General features: G+C 39.2%; 1 protein-coding gene across 1 annotated transcript in view; it reads left to right on the top strand.

Annotated features, from left to right (window-relative positions):
* The window catches only part of DISC1 (DISC1 scaffold protein), a 184,435-nt gene extending 158,915 nt beyond the window's left edge, over positions 1-25,520 (top strand). Inside the window, exons 10-13 of the mRNA XM_059832667.1 lie at positions 1,719-1,962; positions 7,787-7,831; positions 17,763-17,873; positions 25,364-25,520. Coding sequence (XP_059688650.1) covers positions 1,719-1,962; positions 7,787-7,831; positions 17,763-17,873; positions 25,364-25,519 — 556 coding nt within the window. The 3' untranslated portion in view covers position 25,520. The remainder of the gene's footprint in view (positions 1-1,718; positions 1,963-7,786; positions 7,832-17,762; positions 17,874-25,363) is intronic.
* Positions 25,521-26,274: the final 754 nt, after the last annotated feature.

Below are 26,274 nucleotides of genomic sequence, written 5' to 3'. Positions count from 1 at the left end.
CTGTCCTCGTATTGTCAATAGAGCTCTTCATTAAATTGAATAGCCAAAACAAGCTATCCACTGGAAATTAGGATTTAGGCTTCTAGTGTATTTTCTGAGCCTTTAATAATAAGCCATCTATAGCTGCAAAGAAACTTTTTCAAAAAGCAGGTATATGGGCTTATGTATGTCTGCAGGGAAATGTTTTGACTGTGTAACCATGATGGTATGACAGACAAGTAGAGAAACTGGGGTTATTTTATTTTTCTGGCTTGGTAAGGGAAATGCTACCTGGATGGAACACAGAAGTGTAATCCAGTGAAGACTTTTTCCCTTTCTAAGTAGTGATACTCTGAACTCCTTGGGGGAGACCAATTTGTGGACCTCATGCTGCATTCTGCCTTCGATAAACATATATACTGACTCTAAGCACAGATCAAGTAACTCAGCTTCTGGAGCTTAATTTTGCTCTCAGTCTCAAAATACTGCTGTGTGAATTTTACAGCTTGGCATCTTGTACAGTTTGTAGAGTTTAAAATGTACCTTTGTTAGATTAATGAATTCATTGTGAGCAGTGCAGCTCCTTTATCCTTCGTTTAGAATAAAATATAAGCTGGTATTTAATTTAGTCAGAAAAGTTAAAATCATATAGTTGTTCTTCTTTTAGTCACTTATAATTGCTTACTATTATATAGTAAATGATATAATTTGAAAAGCACTGTGAAAAAAATATTGCAGTTATTAGATATTAGCATTCAAATCTGTCTGGAAGTGTGTATTGCCATGGGAATCAGCGCTTCCGAGTCACATCCCAGGCTCTGCCACTGATCTGCTATGTTTTAGCAGGCAACCTAATCTTTTGGTTTCTTAGAGACAACATGTATTAAATGGATATGTGACCGCATCTCTTACGAGCAGTGTGATGTTAGTATTCAGTGTCTTGTTCTGAAAAACTATCTATGCCTAGAATTCCCATTTACTTCAGGTGAAAATATCTATTGGATGGAGCTCAGGAGCAGCATCTGTAACGTACATGGACATCTCTGAGAGATAATCAATGGATTAAAAGTATGAAGAAGTTTGGTATTTTGAATTTCCTAATACTTTTGGTTTTTCTTTGGTGGGATGACAAAGTAGAAAAAAAACCAAAGCACATTAGTGAGAGATAAGGACAATGCTCAAAAGTATAAGACTGAAGGAAAGGAAGAGTATTACAGTTTAACGAAATTTGATTCACCAGAGTTGAAGCAAGCACATGTCCTCTAACAAGAAATTCACGGTATTTATTTTCCAAAAATTAGAGCTGATTTAATGCAGTAAATAGCATGATTGCTCATACGTGGTCTTCTACATCAAATTCAGGAAGACCACATGACTGCGTTTAGGATGACACGCCTGTGTATCCGATAGCATGAAGGAAGCTCTGATTGTGATTGCAAGACCTCTGGACTTGTGTCTGATCAGGAGAAGGTCACATGCAGCCGGTGTACGCTGTACAGTTGGAAGCATTATCTTAGCACAAAGTTTTTTTTTATGGCATCGGCTTTGTAATAGGGCTGTAATTTTACTGCTTTTCAGTTTGAAATAGCTTGTGTTATCTCTGTGAAAGTATTTGAGCTGCTGTTTTTTGGTTGTTTCTATTTTCCTATCAAATTATAAGGAGTCACCCCAAAAGTTACTTGAAATAGCAACTATTCTCCCTGAACTGCAGTTTTATTTTCTTTTGGCTTTTATTTCAGCTGCGGGAGCCAGCTGCTCCAAAGAGTGTGGGAAGCTGACTTGGAGGCCTGTCAGCTGTTGATCCGAGGGTTTCAACTGAAAGAAACCAGTTGCTGTGTTCTTGAGGAAGAGGAGAACCAAATGGATGAGATGGAGATGACTGCTGATGGCCCATCCGATTCTGAAAAAAGAAAAGAAGGTCACTTTCCAAAGGGCACAGAGTGGGGCACTGTTCCCTGCCCCAAACACAGCGAGTTAAAAGAGGTATCTGAAATATTCTACAGCTGCATTTTAAGCAATACTGCTGGTTTTCCTTTTGAGAGGAGGAGTTGAATCTGGGTGATGGGTCAGCAGGGCAGGTTAAGTATGAACTTAACATCTGGCCTCCAGTCTGGGACATGAATAAAATAGCTTATTAGCTTCTCAGAACCCTGTTTCCTTTCACCATCAGTCTTTTTTAAATGTGGAAATTATTCAGGCAATGAATACAGAACGTACATCAGGATTTAAAGGAAAAATGATTAAGTATTTAACACAAATTATCAGCTGTTCCTCATCTTACTGACAAGTTTCACTCTGAGTTAGTTCTGCTGACTTGTTAGCTGGGATCTATGTTAGCTGAAGTGGGGAGCGAGTAAGTTTTCCTCCCCTAGTGAAATGGTCAAAGACTTCCTAGCTTAGATGCTGGTAGGCTTCCAGCATCCAAAAAGTATTAAAAGGAGGAGAAAATCATGAGGCTTTTAAGGGTTTGACAAATTCCTTTCAAGTTTTTGTGTCTGCTCTGGAATGCTGTCCTTGCTAAAAAATGTACAGTTACCTAATAATCTTATAACTGCGCTGCCAAGGCAAACAAGCTGTTAAAAAGCTTCATCACCCAACAGCACTGCTGTGACAAAAACCCCCTCCAACAGGAGTTGCTGGTTTTATTACCTTGGAATTTGGTTGACAAAAATTAAAAGTGTGCTTAGTCGCACCTGATGTTAAGAACTGTGGGTTACATTGAAAGCTGATGCCTAATTTTGCATTTACACTGGCTAAGACCTAGTGGAAAGCAGGCCTTCACCTTACTGTAAAATCTCTACTTGTTAGTAAAATTCTGTTTTTAAATTGGGCTTCAATAGTACTTGCAGCCTTTTCCTAGGGAAAACGGTTTACGAACTGACTCCATATAGAGAGCATTTTTATTGGAAATGGTCAGCTGTGGCTTTGATTTTTTTTTTTTCCTCTTTTTTCTTTTCCTCTCTTATCGTATTCCTGATGAGCCCACTGAAGTAATATGAGGAGTTCTGTTGGTTATGGAAAGCTGCGCTCCCGTTTCAAAAGTGCAGCTGAGAAGCTCTGGAGGATTTGGGGTTTTGTGACTGTTTCTGTAACACTCTTGAGATTTGTGCTGTAGATGATCACCTATTTCACCCCTCCAAGTCCAGATCGTTTCCCTGGAAATCAGCATTGCTATCCTAGTATGACATCTAGGCAGATGAAGTGAGGTGACTTCTGGTTCTGGAGAGAGGTGCAGGACTCAAGAGGGACAGGTTCCCCATACGTTTTATGGAAGAGGAAAGCATATTTGCAGTGCTTACATTAAGCTCCTCCTTTTGAATCTGCTTTTTTGATAATTTCCTCTCTGTCACTGTCAACCATAGAGGGAACTTAGAGAGACTAACCCCCTAACTTCAGCTCTTCACCTAGGTCCTTAAACTTTGTGCTATAAATGCCATTGCCTGGGATCTGGCCTATCCTGGTATCCTGAATAAACTCCATTTTGAGAACGTGCCAAAATCCGTTCAGAAACTGATGTGTAAATATAAATGTGAAAATGCCCATCAGTGAAGGACCTGTAGAGGTATTCCTGCATCTATTCCCACAGCGCTCCTAGGGCTGACATACCTGAAAGAAAAAAAGAAGCAGTTTTGTTAATACAAGAAGGTTAATTTGTTTTCCAGCTTTTAGAAGGCGTTGAGCAACACAGCTGTTTCATCACAGCTTACTCGACTAGCCTTCCTCTGCTTCAGTGCTGCCTGCAGCTTTGACCATTGAGGCAAAGTTACACATTAGTGATGACTGCATCCCATTGCAACCATAAAAAAACCCCAACATACAGACTGCATTCTGGTTCTGGAATTAGCATTGGTCAGCTTGCTTTTATACTTTCAGGAGCTGGGATGTTTTCCTTGTTGTGCGGTATAGAACTTTTACCCAAACAAGTACACTTTAGGTAGTAAAACTGGTAGGATCTCAGTAGGAGTGACTGGCAGTATCTAACTTTTAGAGAAGAGCTATAGCGTAACATTCCCTAACATCTCCTAGTAGTTCATCACAAGGTAGAATATAAAACTAAACAAAAAATGTGACGTTACTTACAGATCATGCTAACTTCCAGTTTTTAATGTGTTGAAGTGCAAGAGAGTTATGTTTTGATTTGTAAATAGACCTCGTTGAAAGACAAACCACTTCTGTAGCATTTAAGTGCTCTGTTATATGGTATTGTATTTTTTTATTTAAAAATAATCTAATGTTTGTGGCAATAAAATAAAATAGTGATGTGGCTTTTAGTATCTAAATTTAGCCATGCATGTGACTTTCACAGAAAAACTTACTCTTGTCCATTAGTAGTGAACCTTTTTGTAGCCATTTATCAGCAAGTGGGGATACCTAACAGAAAAGCATGTATTTGTCAAAATACTTGGTTTGATATTCTTTAACAAGACTGCGGTGTCCCTGTGAGAGGAGTACCTCGATGTGGTTGCCATGTTTCTAGAATGACTATTCACTTCAATTGTGTCACCTCTGTTCCCCACTGGGGAATTTATAGAGAGCGCTGTTGGTCACTGAAGCAAAAGGAAGGAGTGTATTTAGAGGTTGTATTTAGAGGTTACTGAATTACTTGCTTCAAAACAGTATAGCAAAGGGTAATAATAGCATATGTGCATATATATGCCTTTGAAGGTACATTTCATTCCCAGGTGACTGATTTACTTTACGGTGAAATGCAATAAATAAAGCTCTCCTCTTATTTATCATGTCATATCTTGCTAAGTGTTACTGTGGAGTAGATATTCGTTTTGCTGATTGTATACTATAAATACAGTTTTCTTGCATATAACTGTATCTTACTGTGTATGTTTTATTAGAAAACAAAGAAACAAATAAGAAACATAAGAACAATAATAAAAGCCAAATAGATGAATGGAAAGAACCCTTCGCTTAGATCCTCAGATACTGCTTTGCAGAGGGGCTGTTTTGAATTTTTAATTAAATATCCTCACTAGATCATAAAAAATGACATGTTCTGGTATAAAATATGTAAGGTATAAATTCTTTGAAAGTTCAGATGTTTTACTGTCATGTGTGAGCACAGGTTTATTAACTGTCAACAGTTACTTTATAGTCTTCATAACTGTGTTTTCTAAGACAGTATAGATTTTTTTTTTTTTCCTCAGTTTGTTTATGTGGTAGACTGCGGCATCCCAAAATAATCCAGTAAATTAGGTTTCCTTTATAACACTGACTGTTAACCAGGGAAGACAATCACATGCTTTGGCAGCTCACCCTGTTGAAACATCACTACTAATTTTTTGGTCAAAACTAAATAAAGCGAGGCCAGGAAAAATCATCCTGTGAAACGCTCTTGAGTTACTTAAAAATTAAGATGTACTCCTCTCAATTACAGATAATTCATTAGATTATAGTATTTTAAGAAAATGCTGAAGCAAAGTTAAAGACAACATTACTAGTGTCATTCACGTCAAAGTCAGCTTATTGTCTAATGTATTTGAGATAGATTCTTGAATTTTCACATAAGTGTGTACTCTCCAGCTGGTAGCTATCTTGATTAAATTAGGGTGCCCCATCATTGCAGTTCTAGTTTGTCTTTTTGTGATTAATTGGGCTTGATTTTTTTTTTTTTCTTCCAAGTCTCTGAGGAATTAAAGATGGGTTCTAGTTTTCATCCCAGAAATGTTCCATACTTTTAAACTGACTGCAGATTATTTTGCCCAGCTGACATGTGAGTGAGATGGAAGTCACTATGATCATCATTACATAGCAAGATACATATCTGGGGGATTTCTAAAATATACAGTAACATTTCATTTCCCTCTGGATGTTAACACCTGCTTGTTCCACTGCTTATGATAACATGCTTTATTTTTTGCTTGGTGATAATGTATGTGTAAGCAAAACCTTCTTATAACACCAGAAACACCAATGATAACTAATAAACAGATGTGTGTGTGCTAGGACCTCCCTAACACCAAATATCTTGATGAACATGAGTATGTGTGCACCTGCAGGCTTCATTTCCTGACCTATCCTTTTTTCTTCTTCTTCTGCTATCTGGCATGCTGTGCAGTGCTTCCTCTTAATCACTATGAAGGAAAGAAACACCTACTAGATTTCAAGAAAATTAAGGTGATTAAAGTTACAAGGTAAAAACCAGAATTCAGTAGTGTTACCTTTTGTAAGTCAGCATTCTTGGTAGTCATTCCATCAGAATTCTTTGTAGATCATTTCTCACTTTTTCAACATAGAAGAAGCAGAGAGCAGGGGTTAGAGTAAGGTCTGCTGTCTTTTCCTCACCTCTGCATACTTCAGTTTTGCCATCTGGGAAGATGTTTCAGAGTCTATTGTAGAGCACTCTGGTGTTGGGAAGGTGTTCTGTAATTGCAAAGCCTTCATTTGATTCACTTTTTTTAAGATACTGAATGTTCTAAGTGATATTAAGTGGACAATCATGAAAAATAGTAATTGATATTTAACATGGTGCCTGTCATTAAAAAGAAGTCATCACAGGATATGACACAGCATTTTTCAGAATTTAGTGATAGCAAGCACCAAGAAAGCCTCTGTCAGCAGGCTGTAACTCATTACCATGCATTGAGATAACCTGTGGTCCAGGAGGCAAATGTGCAACATGTAAAGGACAAAGCCTTTAGAAAGCTAAATAAACTGTGCTTTCGTTTGAGTTTTAATTAAATGCTGTATTTATAGAGCTCCAAAAACAATTTGGAAACTTTACATTTAATCTTCATTTTAAATGTCAGCATTGAGCAGCAGTGAAAGTCAGCATTTGAATGTTTTTTGTATTAATCCAATCTGGAAAGGATTTCTGTAGTAACAGGCAGCTGGCTTGTACACAATGATCAGATCATCATTGTACAGTCACATGCGTTGTTGTGCAGTAAGATCCCCTTAACTGCATGTCATACTGTTGTGTAGTATCTACTGATTACAGTACTAACTGTTTAGCTAGAGATAGTAGCATCTCAGTCAGCTTAATGCTTACATGCATTTTGCAGTAAAAATATAGTCAGAAAATATATATTACAGGTAAAAGAAATCTAAGCAAACTCTTTTCAGATAGATTACTGAAAATAGTACCTAGTAATAATAATGATCTTATAGCAGAGTAATGATTTTGCACTTTATTTTTTATATATATGTACATACCTGTGATACTAAGTATTGCCCTACCAAAGAATATCCCTATCTCAGTTTATTTAGATTATCAATACTGTTATGTGTGATAAGTATTAATGATTTTCCAATAATGTTAACATCAAATTTCTTTGCTCTTCAGCCAATGAATGAAATGTTGGCTAATTTCTTATAGACTTTACAGATGAAACAAGTTTTGAAAGAGGAACTGACTATAGTTAGCACGTGTTACCAATACAAAATATCAGTGGGGTCTGTTTCTCCTGCCCAAAATCACTTACAGGGTTTGTGCCAAAAAAAATTTCTGTAGACTCTTGAATGGTCTATAGATCCATAAGAGCTTGATAGGAAAGCCTGTTTCAATCTATAGTTAGTTCTTCAGTTTTAGAGGCAGTATTCCTTGTGGGATTTAACTGGGAAGCCAAAGGCAGGCTTTAGTAAAATGTATTTAAATTTAGCCTTAAATATTGGGTGACTGCCACTGCTCCATTATAAATGCAATTGAAATGTTTCATGCATGTGAAGCAAAATGATGTAACCGTTCAGCTTACATAACTTTTTAATGCGCTATATGGTTTTTATAAGTTTCATTGAAATCTTACTGTTTATATAGCATGTATCTGCTGGATACTTAATCATTTATCTCTAACAGGTTATGGAAGACATTTCATTTGGAGCAGAGGGTCATTTATCTGAGGTAAGTGTTTTCTAGGCAGTATAAAGTGGTGATATTGTACAGACTTTTCTGGGTCTCAATTAGAACTAATGACACTTGTTTTTAAACTGTTATCTTTGGGTAAAAATTGCTAGAGAGTGTGCAAGCACTTGGAAAAGCAATGCAGGCACAACTAGAGTGGGCCTGTTCTTTTTTTTTTTCAATGAAGACAATGGCAAAATTGCTGTGTATTTCAGGGAGTTGATCGTTAAATCCTGTGCTAGTGCTTTTAATACATGCCAACAACAGGATGAATATGTTGGGGAAAAGTAGGACCAATAATATTTAGCCAACCTCACTGTAGCACTGTAATGATGCTTAGGAATGGAACAAAATCATGATGCTTTGCTTGTTTCCTTGTGTACCACTAAAAATAGCTTTGAATTTACTTTTGAAGTATAAAAGCATACTGTAGCAGAATACAGGAAATGGGAATTTCATCTGAATAAAAATACTGGATGTTTTTCATTTTACAATATTTTCATAATTAAAAAGATGTCAGATCCTAGTCGATATATTTAGGAAAGTCTAGGATAATTGAGTAACATGAGATGCATTTCCTATGAGAGTAAGTGATGAGAAAAATCTGCTTACATACAAAAATGTGTCTACATACAAACTAGGAGTTTAACTCTCCTTAAACGTATGTTACTTATACTGGTTCTAAGAGCGGTACTGATTCAGTCTGGTCCATTTTTATACTGGTATGCGGTGGGTTGCAACTTACATATTAAGGAAACTTAGTATCTTAGCATTGTGTCCAGCCAGCAAATTAATTACATGAGTAAGTAACCCCCAGTTCACCTTCCATAATAGCATACATGCCACCTGTCGAGTACAAGAGACAAGTGCTGAGCCAAGCAAATATTGAAACAAATAAATTAAAAAAAAAATTGCAGTTTGGGATAACTATTCAGGTGAGGCATTTCTTTGGATTCCCGCCAATGAATCCAAAGACTGTGGAGCAGCTGGAATGCTCCAGGAAATATAATCTAACTGCAAGACCAGACTCAAATTGTTGACCTAGTGTACAAGGAGACTGTGACATGGGAGCATGCCTAGCATGGACTGCTTGGCTGTGTGTGAGTTCAGCAGAAATAAAAACGGGAAACCGTGAAGGTGAACTTCACCGAAAATGCAAATAGCCTTTCTTATCAGTGAACTTTGCTGTGAATTGAAGCAAAACTGTGCAGGGGCTTGGGTCCACAGATGGCATCAAACAGGGGCAGGTAGTCCCACGGGATAAAGGTAGCAAAAAGCCCTACTGCCAGCAGGGCAAAATACTGAGGGCACATTGATAATGGTAGCTGCCAAGAGAGCAGAATATTTGCTGGAAATTAAAAGTTGCATATGGTCTGGACCAAAGGAAATGCAAGTACAACTGCAAGCTTGTGTCCAGCAGAGACCTGCACTGAAAGCTGTAGTACAGCCCAGCCCTTGACTGAAGAAGTTCTTCTTTTGCTTAACAGGAGATATGCCCAGAGCATGTGAGTGTGTTGTGTGTGCTGACTTTACAAATGCACCAGAGCTCACAGGCATAGAGGGCTGCCACTGTGGAAGTATTCATTAAGAGCTTAATATCTTAGAGTCCTCACAAGCAGAGGAACTTTCCCCTTTCGAAGTTTTGAGGAAAAAAAAATGCATAAAAAGAACAGAGAGCACCGATACAAATAAAGGAAATGGAACTTTCCTAGAAAGCCAGGCTCTACCACCCTGCCACAGCTGGATTGTTGACTTGCAGACAGCTTTATAAAAGCTCTATGAAACTGTCAGCACTCTGTACCATGTCAAGGCTTTGCCTAAATGTTCCTTTGATGCTCTGGTCCCTAATCCACTCTTGTCAGTCTCCCTGCTGCCTGCAGGAGAGCACCCTGGTAGTCATTCCAGATTGTTGCATCTTAGTGACTCAGGAGCAGAGATGGGAGCGAACAATACTAGGAACCACCTATAAATGATACCCAGCTATTCTGACTCCTAGCACAGTAGGGTGTGGACACTGGAAAACAGTTTGGTGCTTTTGTTTCTTTTCCAAGTCCTGGCCCACTGTGAATTTTTATTGGTAAGTCAGTAAATAGCCTCATCCTCCCACAGCAGGAACTGGAATTGTCCCAGTTGTATTAAATGAGCCAGTGAAGTAGTCTGCACTGATTTTAGGAAGTCTGCACTCAGGGAAGATCTTCAGTCTACTAGAGATGAGAGTGGAAAGACTGCTGTCACCCAGACCACAGCAGGGTGCTGGAAGGCAGTGGAAAGCTCTATTCCTGTGTAGATGCTTTTCCAAGGACATTCCTCTGTAGCTGTAATGGAAGATACACAAGGGGAAGGATTGCCAACATCAGGCTGTAATTTTGATGAGTCATTTAACACTCCCATGTGGTGTTGTATCCCTGCAGAGGAGGAAAGGGGATCAGTGCAAGCAAAGGGAACGTGGGAAAAGCATGTGATGGTGGGGAGGAGGTAGGTCACAATTGCAAAACAGCTGTCTGGAAAGCTTTATGCCTGAATTGTTGCATATGAGAAACTGAGGAGCATGTGGTAGTGCTGCAGTCTCCTAAATATACATAAACAGGCTGATGGAACAAGCTAGCAGTCTGTAAATGGAAGGTGATAAGAGCAAAAGTAATTGGGAAACAACCTTGATCCCTCTTCTGAGAAAAGGTGGATAACTACCTGTGTGAAAGAAAAACTCACTTTAAATAAAATCAGGGGAGCAACAGGTGAGTTTCTGTGGGACCGAGCCTGTAGGAGGAGGAATCAGCAGATGATCTTTGGTACCCTCCAGAAGACATCATGTTTATAGTACAGCACCATCTTCTTTTGGTGCAGAAAAGAGCAAACACAGTATCAGACTACATATTTATGTCAGCAACTCTTCAAGGGCCTGAAAGAATTTTGAAAAGGAAAGGACAAAAACATTCCTAAGGATGAACCTGAAAGGGTACTGCACAGTGTAAGAGTGAACCAGCAAGACCACTGAACACATTAAGACTGTAAGCAAAAGACATGCTGAGTGGGAAGGGAGTTCAGGGATAAGCTCTATGTAAAGCATAGGTGAAAGAAAGCATGTGTGTCTTCTAATAAGAAAGGTGAATGAGAAAATAATTAAATGAGAGCAGAGGGCAGAAATATTTTTTTTTCTTCCTTATTTTCTTTGCTTTTGGTCTTTCTAAAAATTATAAACTGTATCTATATATGTAGTACTTTTAATATTGGCTATAAGGGAGCAAGAGATGAACACAGTGAAGTGTCCTAAGGCAAGTGAGATGTACTCAAGTCAGGCTAGACTAATGAGATTTCTTCTGAATGCGTAGGAGCCAAGAAAAACAATCTCTAAACCATTAAAAAGCTTCTTTGAAAACTCCTAGAGGAAACTTGAAGTCCCAGGGGATCAGCAGAAGGCAGACTTGGTATTTTCCTTTAAAAAGGAGGTAGGCCAGGAGTTTATGTGCCAGTCAACGTAATTTCAATTAGGATTAGAATTCCAAATGCTCTTGATAGATTGAAAGAATAGCCTGAAATCAATAAGGTGGGATATGTTAAAAGACAGGTGCAAATTACATTTGAGGAAGAAAAAATGTTGGATTTATGTATACAAATGGTAAATAGCAGCTAAGATGACAGTACTGCAGAAGCAGAATCTAGGGTTATAGTGGACTACAAATAGAGTGGGATTCATTACCTTCATCCTGTTGCAAGAAAGGGCAAATGTCATTTGCAGCCTCATTAATGGGAATGTCAGTTGTAAGACAGAAATAATTACTGTCCTTAGCTGAGAATGTTGAAGCCTCTGGAGGACTATGGCACTGGTCTGGGCACCTCACTCTGTAGAAGACAGGAACACACTGAAGGAAAGGAATAGAAAGAAAAGCTTTAAACAGTCCTGGTCTGGTTGAAAATCAACGTCTTCAAGCACATTAAAAATGATAAAGCGGGCAATGGTTAGTTATCATTGTGTGCTATGTAAGGTTAAAATGAAATGTAACCATCTTGGTCTGCAGCAAGGGAAGTTTGCGTTAGGAAAACCTGTTCACTGCATGGGCAGTTTAGCCCTGGATCATGCTCTGCCCTGCAACCAGAACCACAAAATCCCTGTCAGCTCTTAAGAGCTGTGTAGACAGACACCAGCTGATGACAGTCACAGTGGGCTTGATCTCACTGCAAGTCACAGAGCAGGCTTTGGTGGTCCCTGGTTGCTTCCTGGTCAGCCTTGCCACGGTGCTAGGATGGTGTTGGTCATGAGTAACACGCCTTATTTTCAGAGTAAGAGATTAGGCCTGTTCTCAGTGGCCACTTTGCACACAGGGTAGGAAATCTGGGATGCAGAGTAGGGAAAAATGCTTGTTCCACCTGCACTTTGGACACTTTGTGGCTGTGTAGCTCATTATCTGAGGGCATACGTGCCTAGCCTGCATGTGACTGAAGCATTTGCTCAAGCAGGACAAACATATGGATGGTTGCCTCTTGTTTCTAGAAATTATTTAAGAGATGCCTTGGCTTAACTTTGTGGAGTTTCAAGTGCTCACAATTTCCATTGACTTCTGCAATGGGTAAGGGTAAGCATGCAGCACTTTTGTACCAACAATAAGTCACTGTTCTAAGCCTTGTGCTATAAAGTGAAGTATCTGCAAGACCAGCTTTTCAGAGTTATTTATGTTATTTTGAATGATTTTAACTATTATAGGAGAGAGAGGGTTTAGTACAGATGAAAGAAATTTGGCTTTGATGTTCTGCACAAGGTCTTCTAAGGCTTTTATTTTATGTATCTTATTAGGCTTATGATATTGCCAGTTTGAAGTAAGGCAACTCCTTTTTACAAAATTCCTCTGTAGGAAGAACGAATTTTAAGACTGTTTCTGGGAATACTGCTTCTTGGCACAACCACCAAAGACTCTAATAGAGACTCTAATCCCTGATAGAGTTAGATTAATCTAGCTACTAGAATACTGATTCTTCTATATAAAATTGCTGAACTAGATCCAAGAGAGCATGGAAGGTGTTTGCACGAGAAAAGCTGATCAAACATTTTCCTTGAGTAATGCTGTTGAGGAGCTGCTGCTCACAGATGACTAAAATTACTTGTAAAAGAGTAAATTGAAATGCGGAAGACTAAAGTGGAAGCCATTCCCTCTGATCTTAATTCAGTGTGCTGATGCTCCAGCTGTGCATCAGCTGGAACATTGTCTGTTCTTCCTGTTTCTCGCATCAGACTCTCATATCTCTGGGAGAGAATGAGAATTTCTACTTTGCTTGAGAAGGCAGAAGAATTTCTTCAGTTACCACCTTAGGAAATAACTAATCACACCCCCATTTGTGCTGTTGTCACCTGCTTAAGGATTTAGGCATGGGGGGGGGAAATAAAAATCCCAGCCAGCTACATCTGCTGTACGCAGAAAAATCCATAAAGCAATATTGCATCTCAGCTCTTTTCTGACTCCTGCAATCTCTCTTAGCTGCTTCCTAGAGGTGCTGTTAGTGCAAAAATAACCAAAGAAGTCTTAAGACTTACAGTAGCTTGTAGTATTGTCATAATCTACAAGCTTGGATGAGTTGTATTTTATTAATATGTTGAGCTGGAGGCAGAGTCCACTCTCTTCTCGGAGATGATGTTGATCAGTGTAAAGTGCCACTTCCCAACTGGCAGCTGTTCTGAATAGTTTGTGTGTCACTGACAGCTGTTTCCCTGCCTACATAGACAAACATCAAACAAAAATGTTGCAGTGATGTTACTAGGCATGAAAGGCACTGAGAGAAATCTTTCCGATCTACTTCTCTTGGTTATCGAACTTTTTTCAAACAAGGGCCTGGGGACAGAAACTGTGGAAGTGGTTGAATATTTAGAATTATTCTTGTATATTTTTGAGAGCAGTATATTTTTTCCATTTCATTTATAACTCTTCTTGATGTTGAACTAAAGTTAGAGTTCTCTGCATGACCACATCTTTCCAATCCAAAATAAGAAAGACCATATATGTTTTTTTTCTGTAAAATCATAATGTATATGATGACCCTTCTGCATTTTTCACGTGATGCTTGCAAGTAAGTTCCTGAGAGATGATGCTTATCTAGACTGTGCAGGAACATCTAATTTCAACTAAAAAGGCAGCTGTGTCATGTAGGTGCAAAAATAGTTTAGCCATACACTATTATTGCTATATTAAAGAGGAATTAAGCTGCAAAATAGATATTAGGAGTTTAAGATTAATAGACTATAACCCCTACCTTATTGGAGTTATTTTAGTTACACTGCAGTGCAACCATATCTGTATATTTATGAGTAGATGGGTTTTGAGTGTTTAAAGACCTAAACAAGTTTGATCTGATTTTTACTTACTCAGATTTCCCTGCTTTCCCGTATTGTTGTAACGATTCTGCATTGAGCACATCTTCCCAGTACTCATTGTTCATTTATCTTAATTTCCAAAATAAACAGGATTTTTGTTACATTTTTAGATAATTCATTATGCACCCTAAATGTGATCATTCAGGAAGAATGCACTATATTTTTTCACATGAGATAGAATGGACATTTTACTTATGTGAGAATCTAAGTATTCGGTTGACAAATGAATTAAAGCCAGCGAGTTAAGAACTATAGGCTTTTATTCCTAAGCATGTTTAGCGTGAGACCAATGCACCAATAAAGTTCTTGCCTGGAATTGCAGCAGGGCAGAAGCTACTAACCAAAGCTTAGAACCCCAAAATACGGGTTAGTACTGATGCAAAGCACTGCGAGATGCCTTTGCTACAGAATGAGCATTCACCTGAAGTCTTAGGGTCTTGGGGGCTTGTTTGCTGGGCTCCGTCCTTGGGCCTTTCTTTGCCTGGCTGTAAAGTTTTATTTAAAAAGGAAAAGAAAATGTCAAACATGAGGTCAGATTAGGTAGCAGTGCACCAATAAGTATAATCATCTACCTGCGGTGCGACTGTGGATTTCAGGCTGTAGTTGTATTTTATCTTGGGTTTTCAGGATCTGTGCACCATAGAGCTAGGCAACAATTGCAACTTGGAGCCTGTTTTGCCAACCAGGTATCTAAATCTGTCTTCTGTTGCCAGCGTCTTTCAATCCACTTGAAGTTCAGTGAGGGGGTAGGTCTAAAAGGCCTGTTTTGCCCTGTACATTCACTGACACGGTGAATAAGGAAAAATTTTACACTGTGGATCTTCTCAGCAGGGCTAGGTAGATCCAGCTAGTGTGCTTATCATTTAGATTAGCTGCTCAGTGAACTCCTTATGTTTGCATATACAAGACAGGAAACATGAGGGCAGTTCTAAAGTGAAGATCTCCTCTTACAGCAACTGATCATAGTGCTAATTGGGTGACCGATTATCTGGATAAATGTTCCTGCCATCAACAGCACCCTAAAAAAGAAAGGGATACCCTACTGTAATGTGTATCTTTATAATGCTTTTTATATTTAAATATACTTAATGGCACAGGTATTCAGGAGTGTAGTGTAGCGTGCTTTTTTTATTTGCTGTCTGTAGTAACTGATGATTTCAAATCAGGACTAGAAGTGTTATCCTTCTTGACAGCACGAATGTGATCCAAAATCTCATATAATAATAGTTCTTGATAAAAGCAGTGACTGGATCAGACTAAAGTATTCAATATCTTGATGTTATAAGAGAAAGAATGTGCTTTTTATGTGTCACTATAAGATATCAGTTCTTCAGGATCTGCCCAGGACTAATTCATTTTGTCAGAGTACACAGTCTGTAGAAAGAGTCTGGTTTGAAAACTTTGCTTACGGCTTTTGTCTGTCAGAGCAATACTTAGGAGTTTGTGCATTAATTGAAATCTGTTCAATGATTGTATAGCACTGAGTGGTTTTTGTCTTGTTTTTCTTGTGTTTGAGGGGATGGTTATGGGAAGACCTGATTTTCTCATGTGTAATTAACTGTTAGAGAAAAATCAGCGTTCAGAAGTGGAGCTTTCTCTAGATGGGCATCATTTTAGATGTGCTTTCAGACTACTAGGTTTCTGCAATTTATTGATTCTTCTAGGCTGAGACCTAAGTTCTTTTAGACAGCTGTCATCTGTTTTTGCATGCATGTCACAGAATGATTCCCTTAAAGCTTTCTATTGATATAAATTGCCTGGGCTATCCCACTCCCTAACAGCATATGGAGTCCTGCTGGTGTACTGAATAATGATTTAGCAGCTGGATGGAAGACTTGTTCCTCATCTTCTGTCCCTGGTCTTAAGAAAAGGACATTTCTATTTGCTGCAGAGAGAACATGTACCTTCTCCTCTCTAGTGTTCATTTTAAAAACAATGGGTCATTTTTACATCTATAAATTCTGGGGAGTGCTTCTGTAAAGCCTGACATTTGGTAATGACTCTGAAGATGGTTGCTCAGGTCTCACGCATAGAGCAAGGGACTCAGCCAGCTGGTTCTCAAACGTTGCGCTTCTCTATGTCTAAGCTGTGGGTGTTTGCAACATAACCTCTCTTAACCAGCTTGCTCATCCAGGATTTGGGCTGCAGCTGGTTGAGTACCCGTGCGAGCTGCTGGATAGCCATGTCTGACAGAAGACTTAGGAAAGCAGAAAGGTCAAAGCTCTGAGCTGTAACAGAGGATGTGCCAGCAAGCAGAGCTCTTCTGGCATGTGACTCTGTGTATGTACTGTGTGACACAAAGTGTAAGGGTAGCACAGAACTGGGGTCTTGGTAAAGGTGTTTACCAAAAATCAGATTGTTTCACAATGGGCAGTGTTCCAACAACTGTTAGCACGATTTCTTTGGAAGGCCTTTGATTGAAGGCTTGATTTCACTTAAACAACCACTGATGGCTGCTATTATAGCAACAAATCAGTGCAAAGGACTCCAAGTACTATTTTTAAAGGAGAAGAACTTTGTGAAGATTGTATATAGCCATATGTACAGCTGGCTTTATGGATGAGTGCATAGACAAGGTCTAGAGAAAATCCAGTTTTCTGGATTCCAGCTGATGAATGACTCCAGTTTTTTCAACATGGCTTCATCTTGGCACTGTAATCTTTTCCTTGCAGATAACCCCTGTCATTCACTGTAGACAGCACTATGATGCCTTGGGAGGGAGAGGAGAGGCTTGTCTCAGTGCTGCACAAATTGGTTGATTCCCCCCCCCCCCCCCCCCCCGCCCCCCTCTTACTTGCTGCTTATTTGGGTGGCTTCCCAACAAAATGTAAAAGATATAAGTTATCCTTGTGCAGTATATCTGAAAGCAGACGAACTTACAGGAAGGATTTTGCAACTGGTTTAAAATAGAAAAAGTGTTTCTCTGTATAAGTTCCAAGCAGAGAAGCATTACTTTTGAAAATTTAGTGTTGTTTCATGATAACACAGTAAAAAAGTGTAGTTTCATCTTGTAATCTCTAAGACTTTGATGCATTTTCTCTGACCAGCTGAGCAAAATCCCTAAGTATTCTAGCCAGATTTTTCCTCAAAAAAGTAAGTACATTTTATGTTTATAAGAGATACCAAAAGTGATGCCGCTTGAAATATTTAAATGGCCTGAAAGTGTAAATCATATTTACATGAACAACTTGGAATTTAGGAACCTAAATGGTGAATGGTGTAGCCAGCATGAGATTTCCCTCCCCTGATGTGGTGAGACAACAGGGAAGAGGGAGAGCAGTTCAGTCTTCACACCCCTTTAATCCTCTGCTGAAAGTGAGATCATGACTTTTTTTCTGCTGGGAAAATAGACTGAGACCGCAAGCTCATTCCATTTCATATAAATCACCAATTTGCTGTATAGTAACAACTTTTTGTCTCTCTAATGGGAATTTTCTTTCAGGCAATGTCTTAGCACCGCGAAGTATCATATCCCCTTACTAATATTTTATTTTCTCCTTAATTTCATGCAAATTTGATGTAGAAAAATGTAGTCAGCAGCAAACATGCTTTTTCTTTTTCAACTTCCTGTAGGAGTTCTTCATATTTTCTGCAGAGTTGGGAGAAAAATGTGAAGCAATAAGTGAGAAGTTGGTGCATCTGGAAGATGAACTGCAAACTTCCGCCTGCAGAGTTGATGAAGGAGTTATTCATATCCTTTTTGCTATAGCTATAGATACTTATCGATCTACATAAGCATGTATGTGAAATACTTGCCTTTCAGATTCACATGGAATACTAGTTCTTAATGTAGATTAAATACATTAAGAAGGGGAGAACTGATTGTCTTGCTGAAGTGGGCATTTTTGTTGAGGCAAGTTTTCCTACAGTGCATTTTCACTGTGGTCTGATCCAGCTTTAATTGATTTAAACAGAAGTTAGTTCTTTGTAAATTGAGATTAGGCACTGAAAAGCCTTTATTCTACTGTTTAAAATCCTTTTGTTCGTAATGCTCCTAGAAGTAAATACCTAGTGCACCAAAAGCTGCATGGATACAAGCATCCATGCACCTGCATTTCCCAACATGATTGAGCTAAATTAAATGCTACATCATTGACTCAGACTGTGTACATTGCCATATGTAGTTTGTTTTTTCCCTTTTAAAAAAATGGGCAGCAGATGCATCATTTGGAATCCTATGCAATGTAATCTGCCTTTAACACTCCAGTGCAAGTAACCAGATGAGATGTTGTCTTATAAAGCACCCTCATCTCTTTCTGTGCTTCATCTGTCATTCAGTATCTGATTGAAGATTGCTTAATCTTTATAAGGCATTTGTTGGGCCTACATCTGTGGATATTTTTCAAAATTTAAGAGCACAGAGTATTGTTTCATTTGTAACTTCCATAGAAAAACTTAGCGTAAAAAAGATTTTGTTCTTCTAAGAGAGGGAAAAGAGAGTAAGAACCGGTGAGGCTAAGGAAGATGAGACTACTTAGCTGGTTAGGTTTTAGTGGAGAAGAGGTGGCAGGCAACGGGATAAAGAAGAAAGATGAATAAATTCAGGTTGGAGAGGTTAGCACAGGAGCCCTTCCAGACACCTGAAGGTGAGTTGGGGTGGTGATGGTGCTAGGAAGGATTCAGTTTCTCCTAAGCTGAGGCAGGCAGTCCTGCAGGAGATTGTTTAGAGCAAAGGATAATAAATGGAGTGTGTGGAAATACCACTGTGTTTTAGGTAATTGGCCATCTATTGCCAGCTCATTGCAAATTTTCTGTTCTAGAAACTTGATTTCTTTAAAGGTATCAAACTTTAAGGGGGGTGGGCGGCAAGGTGCTGGGGGGGGGGGGGGGTGTGTTCATTGGAGGGAAGAAATCCAGTCACTAATTTGTTACTACTTCAAATCTTTCTTTTCTAAGCACTTCAATGTACAGAAAGATTATTTTCTTGTATTTACCACAGGCCAGTTTGTAATATTCTTTTAATTATATTAACAGTGTGCATGCTCGGTTGCAGTTGTGTTTCCCTGATGCTGTTTGTGCGCATTCTTTTCAGAGCTATATGGATATGTGTGTCTTGTGTGCAGAGCATCGAATTTATTCCTCCCTTACGTATATTTGCTCTCAAATGAGCTTTTCTCATTGACCCTAATAGAAGAACACTGAGGGTTGGAGTTACACGTTCTTTGCAGTGGACTTAAGTTCATATTCAAACCAAACAGTCAGGTCTGATCATAGTTACAGTTTAATAGGTAAGGTGAAATAAGCTGAAAAACTGCTTTTTTGATTCCTGAAGAAAATACACTACAAGTATTTAAAATAGTAGTATTTGTATTTTCTGTGGAGCATGCATATTTCTTTGTAGCTGTTGAAACTGCAAGTTAGTTGAAAAAAATAAAATCTAATTCACTGAAAGTTTGAGAAGAGTTGTAGATGTCTCGTTCTAAGCCACAGTTGTCTGATATAGATCTGATTTCCTCTATCAGTGAAATTCAGCTCACGTTATCTAAATATAGGAATGCACACTATGTGATATCCTGGTCCTAGCAAGACCATCAGTCGCAAAATAAGAAACCATGTTTAAAACATAGGGACATACAGAGAAGCAGTTCAGCAATTCAGCTACCCCTCATTAACATTCAGTAGCTATTTCAGAGGTAGTCCAGATCAATGTGCATAAAATGTTACCATCTGGCACATGTAACTGCTGTGCTGTACTTCAAAAAGGAATGAGAAAAATAGCTACCACAATGCTACAGACCTGTAGATTTTTATTTTTTTTTTAAAAAAATTGCTCAGTGCCTATAAAATAAACTTTCACTCATTGGTAACTTGCCTGTATTGCAGGAACTAGCACTGAGATTGATGCCAATAATTAGCCTCAGTAGAAGAATTTATGATTAATAGATGGATCTATTGTTTGCACAGTAGTTTATTTGGTTTTAAATAAAACAATTTCTTATCCCAAATATTGGACAGTTATGCAGTCTTCATTAAAAGTCTGTAGAACTCTGAGAGCAGGAGCTTAAAGATCTGGAATTGTAATGAAAGTAGGATAAATTTTTCAAACTCTTGTTCGCTGATTATTTTTGCCCTTCCCCTCATCCCCCAAAAAACTGCCTTACACATGAATGTTACAAACTGTATTAGGTCAAAAGTCTAACTGGGGGCTGCACAGATGTAAATTAGTCCTGTTGTCTGATTATTAAAAGACTTTTAAAGACTCCACTGAGAAAAATAAATTCCTGATGCTCTCGAGCCATTTGCCAATGTTTAGTGTGTGTCATAGCTTTGATTAATAATTAAGTTTGTATTAGAAGAAAAATCCCAGATGTCATTGTTTTTCATTCTACGTTTTGATGGCATAGCGCACTTAAATCAACCATGCTGCTCATCATAATTGCCAGCACGACCTGAACAAAGGAGAAATCCAGTGATATTTCTTGATTCTGAGTACAGGCACAGACCCACTTGGGATTCTCATTTATTATTGAAGCCTTTCACAGCAAATATTAAGCTGTACTTTTGTATAAAAAGCATCAAACAATAGGGGGGGGAAGAGCTCCTCTGTAGCACTATGAAATAGTTGCTAAATTCTATGTAGTACGACCAAATAAACCCACAAAACATTCAATTATGGTTAATCATTGGCGAGTGTATGGAAACAGTCCACATCATTAATTGGAAAAACCAAAGGATGAGAGGTGACTCATTCTGGTGTCTGCAGAGCTGATGAGAGGTGTTACTTTCCTGACAGTAAAGGCCTGGAATTCCCAGTAAAATTAAATGGAGCCTATATTGCAATTTCACAGTCATTTTTGTTCTTAATTAGCAGTTACATTTTGATAGACAATTTGAATACATGTAATAGTTCCTCCTGGTGAAAATACTTCTGTTAGAAGAAAACCTGGCCAGACTGTTGTTATAAAAGCAATTTCCATTCCTCGCCTTAAAATGGGCATTTTAAACAGTTATTTTGAAAACAGAATTTTGTGCCTAAAAGTTCATTAGGTGTTGCAGGTCACTTTGTTAACCCTTCCCTTTTATCATACAGCAGGCTCTCATACAAGTCCTGCTTTACACACCAGTGCAGGTTTTCGACAGAATCAGGAATGCAGAATTTAGCCCCAGCTGTACCTCACTGAGGAATCTCACCCTGGGGGAACCTGGAAGAAATTTTTGGATCCCGCAAGTGAGAGGTGGCAATGGTGCCTTCTTTGATTTTATTGTGGATGAAAGGAGTGTGAGCCCTTCCCAGCACGTGTCACATTGAGACAGCGTGGTTCCACTTGCATTGTTTGCGCCATGATGGAGGTAGGTCAGTGTATTTCCACCCATGTGCTGCAGCTTCTTTGCCTTCCATTTTCTGCTGGAACAAGTGATTTGGAGACAGCTGATAAACAGACCACTGAAGTGATCAGTTTTTCAAAATGTTGCAGTCATTCTGTTGGGTTTTTTGTTCAGTAGTTTTTGGGCAGAGTATTTTGGTTTTTACATAGGAGGGGTATTATGTTAGTTTGTAGGAACACATTCATGGATGTGAAGGAGGGAGATAGTAATGGAGGGGGGAAGTAGGAAATTTCTAATCTGATTTCGGTAGTACCATGAGCATCCCTGTATTTTGTAAGGAGAAGTAAATGATGGACTTCCAAAGGCCATTTTGCTCTCTTGCTGTGAGACTACACAGGCCTCATATAGGAGCGTTAGGGACTTGCTTGGTGTCTTTTCTTCACTCCAAAGAGTGCACTTCTAAAAAGCCAAAACCCAGGTCATTCCAAATTCTGGTCCTTTGGCACATAGCACACACAATCACAGAAATGTTTAGTTGGAAGTGACCTCTTGAGATCATCTGGTCCAACCCCCTGCTCAAGCAGCGTCACCTGGAGCAGGTTGCCCAGGATCATGTCCACTCAGGTTTTGAATATCTCTAAGGATGGACACTCCACAACCTCTCCATGCAACATGTTCCAGTGTTTGACCACCCTCACAGTAAAAAAAAAAATGTTTTCTTGTATTCAGATTCAATTTCCTGTTTTGGATTTTTTGCCTGTTGCTTCTTGTTCTGTCAGAGGACACTAGCGAGAAGAGTCTGGCTCCCTCTTCTTCATTCGCACCCTTCAACTATTTATACACATTGGTAAGATCTCCCTGAGCTTTCTCTTCACCAGATTGAACAGTCCCAGCTCTCAGCATCTCCTTATATGACTGATTCTGCAGTCCGTTAAACCAGCCCTGTGCTGGACTCACTCCAGTAAGTCCGTATCTTTCTCATACTGTGGAGCCCAGACCTGGACCCTGCACTCCAGGTGGGACCTCACCAGTGCTGAGTAGGGTGGCAGGATCAGCTCCCTCCACCTGCTGGCAATGCTTTTCTTAATCCAGCTCAGGAGGCTGTTGGCCACCTTTGTCACAAGATGCATTGCTGGCTCATGTTCAGCTGGCTGTTCACCATGAGCTCAAGGTCCTTTTCTGCAGATCTGCTTTCCAGCTGGCTGGCCCTGCCGTGTGTACTGGTGCCTGGGGTTAGGAGAGACACGCGCAGTTATGTAGTGGGACATCTAGCTGAGCTTCTGTCTCCAGCCACTGTAACGTTCAGCTGTTAGAAACAAGCAGAATAGTTAACCAGGTAAAAAAAACCCTCTTTCTGGTTATTTCTGTTCTTTAAGACTTAATTTCCTCTTCAGATGTCCAAAATTGCTGTTATTTTCCAGAATGCCATAGGCCCTTACCTCAGCTCTGTGGTAGTCCTTGACTATCCTTCCAAAGCGTTTTGTCTTACAATATACTCTTAGTTTCTAACCTTTCCTGTAGGAAGGTTTGTAATATCTACCTTTTTTCTCTTTTCCCTAAACATCTGTGCTGAGAGAACAGAAGATACGTTGATGAGCCCATTTTTTCTACAGTAATCAATCTGCTTTTAATCTCCGTGTAAATCATGGACTCTGTCATGATGCTCAAGTTTTTTAAGGAGAGGAAGTCAAATAAGTGAAAAGCTTCAACCAAGACAACGTTAGAGCTGCAGCATTGTTGCAGAATGTGGATTGTGTTTGTGTGAAGCTGTTCCCAAGTACGTTAATTTACTGCTTGTGAGACATTGGAGAGATTTTGCCAGTTTTTCACAGGAAGACAGCAGGACCAGAAAATATTCCTAGTTGAAACTTGTTTTGGTTCCTGCCTTTGGTACTGGCTCAATATTTGCAGCACTGCATAGAGGATTTAAGCACAAAGGACACATTTGCATGTGGACCCATGCAAAACTAAGTTTTTTGCATTTTTAAAATGGGTGAGGCTGTTTATCCAGACATAACCTCTGTATATAGATAGAGATTCCATGCTCAGCCATATACCATATATTTTGCCTAGCCATAAAGGCTCATTTGACAGTTACTGGTCTACAGCTGGTTGTGGTATTATTTATGAGGTTATTGAAATTTGCTGTAGTTAGACTATGCAGTCATCTTTCTTGTTGCTCCATCTTTCTGTTGGTTAAGAGTTTCTTTCCCTGTTGTCTTCATTCTCCTCCATCCTGCAGGATTTCTCATCCACTGGCAGTGAAATGTTTCAATTTTGCTTTTTCTCTCTACCTGAAAAGAATTTTGTAATTGCTTGGGATATTACAAATAACAGCATGTAGTCAGAGGCTGCGCATCAGAAGTAATTAAATTTCAGAGGCTTCACGGTGTTCATAAACTGAAGAATTTCTGTTTTACCAGTTAGGTTTTCAGCAGAGCCTCGTGATTAAATTGCAGAGGGTTGGGCAGTCCAGGACCATTTATAAGAGGATAATAATGTTTCTTACTTCAGAGAAGATGCAAAGCATAATTAATTTGTCCTTGTACAGTGCTTTGAAATCCTAGGATAGAAGTTTTGTGTGTACTGCTATTACACAGACAGAATCCCTTTAGATTAATAGAGCTGTCTAGAAGTTAGAAGTATGCATGAATACTGCTGGTGAACATATTAGGAGTAAAACATCATAGTTCATGTATGTAAATATACAATGATGGTTGTCTCACTGAGCTACACCCAGTCCTTGCACTTGATTGAACAGCGGATAGTCTCACTGACATAATCTTATCAGCAGAAAGGCCGATGTGCTGATAGTACAAACTGTGCTTAGTCCCGGGAGAGACTAGTCATCAGAACAAAAAGTGTACTGCCTAGGAAGCCCAGCCGCTTAAAAACTTTTGCATGTCTCAGCAGTTGCCACTATGCAGATCCTACCTTCATCTGCCAGTCTATTCACTGCTGCACCCCTTGTATTCTTGTTGCCACCACCTGACACCTTCCCTCTGTCATTGTAGAGCCGGGGAAGGAGGGAAGTGGAAGGTCTCTTAAGAGGCCAAGCCATTTGCCATCATTTTCTTCCTGAGTGCCTTGCAGGAAACCTGAACTAGACAATGGCAAATAAAATGTGGAAAACTCTCCTTTCTTAACCAAATGAAGTCTTTTTATTGAATTATCAGTTGCTTTTCTGGTGGCCTTATCCCTTTTAATGCCTGACAGCATGCGCTTGCTACTGCTCATCTCTTTGCTTTTCAACTTGTTCAAAGCATTCACTGCGGAGCCTTGTATAACTTTATATTTGTGTTTTCTGCACTATAATTACACTGATAATTCAACAAAGATTAAAGCCTTCTGGAGGTAAGTAGAGCAGAAGCACATTCTCTGCTATAAGCTAATTTTGCTGCTTACCTAGATTCCCATCCCGCCTTGCATAGCACATGGTGCTGAGCTCGCTAATGCCACACAAGCTGTGGTCACTTGGCGTATGTCTCGGGCTGCTCCCGCTGCCCTGTTGCCTTCACCAGGGATCTGATCCATCCAGGTCCGCGTCTCTGGCTTCAAAATCCACCCTCCATCCAGCAGTGAACTCACGGCTGGTGCTGCTGCCCCCATGGTACAATTTCTTCATCTCCTTCCTTCCCATGAGAACGGTATCCAAGCAGTATCCCCCATCCTCTCCCTTTTTTGAAGTGCTAAATAATGCTACTTGAGAACTTCAGTTTGCCTAGATTTTTTTTTTAAAGCAACTGTGAGAAATGTATTAATATTTAATCCAAACAATTTGGAAGAACTTGAAGCTACAATTAGATAGCCATGGCCATCTGTTGTCAGCAGCAGAACAAGAATTTATTTAATAACTTGGAAAAAGAAAAGGGACTGCCAATCACATATAGATTTATTCCTTAATAAAGCTTGCACAGTCTCTGCAGAGGGAGATCCAGGTGGTGAAGGAGACACTCCAGACCGTGCTGGTGCAACTTCAGCCAGCCAAGGAGGCAGGAGAAGAAAAGGCTGGAGACTTCCTCTGTGGCAGCTGGTGTCCAGGAAAACAAGACTTGAAGGAATAAGGAGCAGAAAAAAAGCTGGTAGGATGACATTAATTCACAAAGGGCTGCTTTTAGTAACTGAATACTGTTTTACCAAGCCTCAGGGATCTCTTCTCTCCCTGCACAACTAACAACTAAATCAATTATGGAGAAACAGAGCCTGGAGGTCTATCATCAGAAGTATTCTACACAGCCTCACGTGTTTTGGCACAGATTGGGAAACAGCTTTCAGAGCAGAGTATCCCCTGTAAATGTGTAGATTACAAATTGATACATTTCAAGTGAGTTTGCAAAGTTACCTTTAATGTCAGTGAAATGTTCCCCTTGAAGACTCATAAACAGTATCTGTCTTCCTTACTCATGGATTTTTTTTCCCCTGATTTAAAAATGTAGTGTTAAAGCTGGAACATCTAGTAGTTCTTGAAAAATAGCTCTAAGAACAACTTTTTTTTTTCCTTTAGCTTTAACAGCTTTCTTACGCTGAATGCATTTTCACATTCCTGCCAATAATTAAATCAATAGGATGAAATTCAAGCTAACCAAGTTCTTTCAGCTGAAATTTGGACCTTGTTTACTCAGTGGTATTAAGTACAGTGGTGGTAACTAACAGCAGCCCCTATAGCAGTAGCCTAACTCTCTTCATTTAGGTATTAATATAAACTTGCTTTAGTATTACATGGATTGTAAAGCACAAAAAAATTACTATGTATGTTGGTGATTTGTGTTCCTTACATTTAAATATTTTATGAACAATAAGTCATTTAAGTATCCTTGTA

The sequence above is a fragment of the Gavia stellata genome, chromosome 2 (genome assembly GCF_030936135.1).
Source record: "Gavia stellata isolate bGavSte3 chromosome 2, bGavSte3.hap2, whole genome shotgun sequence".
Taxonomy (NCBI): domain Eukaryota; kingdom Metazoa; phylum Chordata; class Aves; order Gaviiformes; family Gaviidae; genus Gavia; species Gavia stellata.
This window is presented reverse-complemented; position numbering and strand designations above follow the sequence as displayed.